Source organism: Corylus avellana, chromosome 2 (assembly GCF_965113065.1).
Source record: "Corylus avellana chromosome 2, dhCorAvel1.hap1.2, whole genome shotgun sequence".
Classification (NCBI taxonomy): Eukaryota; Viridiplantae; Streptophyta; class Magnoliopsida; order Fagales; family Betulaceae; genus Corylus; species Corylus avellana.
Genome location: NC_142491.1, coordinates 45,874,769 through 45,878,600, shown reverse-complemented (window position 1 = coordinate 45,878,600; position 3,832 = coordinate 45,874,769). Strand labels below are relative to the sequence as shown.

Genomic DNA, 3,832 nt, shown 5'->3' with positions numbered 1-3,832 from the left:
ACAAATTTACACCTGCGGCTAATTTTATTAAAAATGCATGTAAAATCACATGCTTTAAAAGATAAATAACGGTTTAATTTACTAAATTAACATAATTTTTCATATCCTATTGATACACTTGATTTTTTATTTTTTATTTTCATCAATTCTTCACTTATCAATGTGTAAGAAAATTCTATCATATATCTTCAATATGTTAGGGAAAGAAAGAATCTCTTCTCATGCATAATGTTTAGGCTTTATTTGATAACACTTTTTTGTTTTTTTATTTTTTTAATAAAAACATTAACAGATAATCTGAAACACGAAATACTCCCAAAACATTTAGAACTACTTTCATGTTTATGATACATCATAACTAAAAAAATACATATTATCACACAGACTTCAAGAAATATTGATTATGACATCAATCATATAAATAAGTAAAAATTAATGAGAAGGTATTCACAAAACAAACTTCTTATCCCAGATTATTGGTATTAAATATTCATCATAGTCAACCAAAATCATGTCTCCAGGCATGACCACCAAGAGGCCAGTCATCCACGCCATTGGAAGTAGGGCTATAGCCTGCGGACCTTCTAGCATATGGGCGGGTCCCATTACTTTTAGGGCTTGGGCTCCTTGGGGCCTGATAGGTTATAGTTCCGCCTCCTGAGCTCGAAGAGTCTAAGCCAGATTCAGCAACAAAGCCTTTCCTTGTTGATGGGTTCCATTGAGGCAAATATGGGCTTTGCTGTTTGACCGGGCCTTGACCCCGCACCTTGGCCTTTGCAGACTTGGTTGGGGCCATGTAACTAGGGACATTATTTAGGATTGGTTGTCGCTGCTTTGTTGGGTATGTGCCTGAGTCGATTGAGTCCCGATTGAGCCCCAAGTGCGCCACCGTGTCCATTTCTACCGTTTTCTCCGACATTTCATCAGTGGTGGTGGTGGTGGTTGTCGTGGTAGGAAGTGTCATATAAGAGGCTTCTTGGTGTCCCGGGTGACCGGCTTGATACGGTTGCGAAGACATCCACCGCTCGAGCCAATTCCATCCCCACTGGGCCTTTTCGCGCTCGTTGACATGTGGGCCAAGATTGTTGTTGGCGAGATCCGACTGAAAGAGTTGTTGCTGCTGTTGCTGTTACAATAAAAGAGTTAGGAAAATCTAGCTGGGACTTTAATTGGAACATGTTAACAAAATCAAAGCTATTCAACCTGGTAGGTAAAAGCATAAGCAAGAGCTCTCTCCCTTTTCATCACGGCGTCATGTTTCCTTGAAGAATTTTCCTTAATTTTCTGTGAACTTTGACGCCTATTATCCCAAGCTTCCATTTCATATCTCCCCATTGGGCTCTTGGGATTTTGTTCTTCTTCCTCTAGCTCTCTTAGCTCTTCTTCCTCCACTTTCTTCTGAAGCTTGTCATGGGCCAATTGGAGTCTGCGTGCTCGTACTCTTGCCTGTACACGTACCAGTGCCTGCATGCAACGCATTGTCATTTGTGCTTGCTTGCGTACATTATGACCCCTCACCAATGCCTGCAGCCTCACTAAGCCCTTCAAAGCTCGCAATGCCCTTCGAGCCTGCAAAATCGAACACACACGACTATAGTTGAGAAATGGCCAAGTTTTGGGGACTCTGGCAAATTTTCCCTGCCCTACTGGGAATTTGTCCAAGTAGGGAGCCCACTGCCCAGGTTTAGCCTGGGGCAGAGGACTCTCTGTCTCTCACAAATCATTGCAATTTCCTCCTGCCCTCGGCACTAGGCAGGGCCGCAGGGGAAATGGCAACATGAATAGGCCATGGGCCACCCAATAAAAATTGGCCATTGCTTTCAGCTTATCGGTCAATCCTGAACAACATTATAGTCAACTTGGCCGAAGCTAAAAACTGATATTTTAGCGTGTGAGAGAAATGGCAAGGATATTACAAGGTAGCCCCTGTAGTGTGATTGTATGAGGGTTGCAGCCCTTTCTTCCTTGGAGTGGCGCCCATAGCCGGCCAATCGAACAACTTTGGCCGCTGCTTGTGCTGCTGCAACTGCAGCCTCCGCCGCTGCAGCAGTTGCCACAGCAACAGCAATGGCATGGCTTCTGTCTTCGGTCAAAGGAGTCGACCCAGTGCTCTCATCATTTGTGATGTCCACTGAGCTTTCAGTGGGGAACTTTTCAAATGACACCACCTCTGGAGCATCATGTTGCCATTTCTCCACATCATCCTGAAAATCATTTGCAATTATACATACATAATTCAACCAATAACAGAAAAAAGAAGGAACTTTAGAATTAGAAACTGTAGCAAATTGTTGATGTCATTTCACGTGCCACACCTTTTTCCCTTAGGATCCAGCTAAAGAAGACAAGAAAGTTTTTGGGATGATGGAGATCGCACTTAACAAGCACATGATGATCAATGGATGATGTGATGGCTTAGGTGGCATGATAATTATATGTCATGAACCTTGCTCTATGGTCATGTTGTTAGGGGACCATATGCATCTCTTAGACATTGCAATATTGTCACATAGCAAAAAGGGAAGATGATCTTTTATGTATTTGTGGTTCCACGACTCTACCACTTGTCACTCCCCCAGACAAAAAGAATAGAACCGTAGTACTGATCACCATATGAATGGTCATGGTGATTTAACGTTGACAAATTTAAGCCAAAATCATATAATAGATGGTCCAGATGGATGAGGATCTTATGTTATTAGGCTAAGGAAAATCCCAATTCCATTAAGATAGCATGCATAAGAACTAGTCATGATGCTGATATACGTCTCTATTTATAAATCAGGTTAAACATTTTAAGTATCGTATGTTCTCTCTTAAATGATTTTTACGCCATTGAAATTATAAGAGTGAAAGTGTACGCAACATTTATCCTATTATATATGTCGCTTTCTCATTAAAACTTCAAAAATGATTTTTTTTTTTTTTGTGTGTAATATAATCCTTTATTCATTCCATGTCAAAATTTGAATAACATTAATACCCTGTAAAGGATTAATAATTCCCAATTGTATAAAAAATATTAATAATTTAAAGTATAGTTATCATGTGAATTCAAAAAAAATAAAAAATAAAAAACATTAATAGTTAGGTGTACCATAAAAATGAAACGTAAGAAGAAAAGAAGATTTGAAAAAGTAAAAGTAATATATAAAAATCTCTAATTTTATATGATTGGACCACTCAAATGATCAACTCTTAAATTTGCAGATTATATGATTACCTTTTTCTCCGGCAACTCCTTAGGGGATATTTTGAAAGCTCTCTTCACGGACGAGATCCAGCTGCTTCCTTTCTTCCCCATCTCCGGCCAAGAGACTGGACTCTGATCGCCGGTATCATTTAACAAAACACCCATGTCAGAACTCGAAAATTATAGTTTCAGACATCCCAGACCAAAAAAAAAAAAACAGAACAAAACAAAACATCATCATCAACACAGCAAAGCAAGTTAAATATAACCAAAACATATGAAAACATTGATGACCCATGTACAAAATCCTGGAGATCTAAAACAAGGAAGAAAAAGAACATGCATTTTAGCCATTAATCAAAACAATAATGTCATCTTCAACCTCAACAAGATCAGACAAATACACAGAGACGCACACACGACAATGAAGAACAAACCTGAGGTGATCAGTAGTATGGGATTTTGGATCACTTGTCTTGAGCTTTCATATCTTCTCCTTTTCATTTTACATGCACATCTCAGAGAAACTTTTGGTCACGAAAACTTTTAGCGAGAAAGTAAAGCTCATATAGAGAGAGAAAGAGAGAGAGAGAGAGAGAGACAGAGGTGAGAGGAGGTGTGAGGCTCGTAACTACAAGC

At 39.5% G+C, this 3,832-nt stretch overlaps 1 protein-coding gene across 1 annotated transcript; it reads right to left on the bottom strand.

Moving 5' to 3' along the window:
* Positions 1-337: 337 nt before the first annotated feature.
* On the bottom strand, positions 338-3,832 carry IQD21 (IQ-domain 21). The gene is made up of 5 exons (XM_059579037.2): positions 3,631-3,832; positions 3,224-3,325; positions 1,917-2,204; positions 1,204-1,569; positions 338-1,126 (listed from the first exon to the last, which is right to left on the bottom strand). The coding sequence occupies exons 2-5, from the start codon at positions 3,302-3,304 to the stop codon at positions 500-502; spliced, it is 1,362 nt and encodes a 453-aa protein (XP_059435020.1). The 5' UTR covers positions 3,305-3,325; positions 3,631-3,832; the 3' UTR covers positions 338-499.

Excerpts from the sequence above, each read along its gene's own strand:
- IQD21 (XM_059579037.2), bottom strand. The coding sequence starts at position 3,304 with ATGGGGAAGAAAGGAAGCAGCTGGATCTCGTCCGTGAAGAGAGCTTTC. Across the intron at positions 1,570-1,916 it reads CACACTACAGGGGCTACCTT|GCTCGAAGGGCATTGCGAGC; the intron begins GTAATATCCTTG and ends TCGATTTTGCAG. Across the intron at positions 1,127-1,203 it reads CTTATGCTTTTACCTACCAG|CAACAGCAGCAACAACTCTT; the intron begins GTTGAATAGCTT and ends TTATTGTAACAG.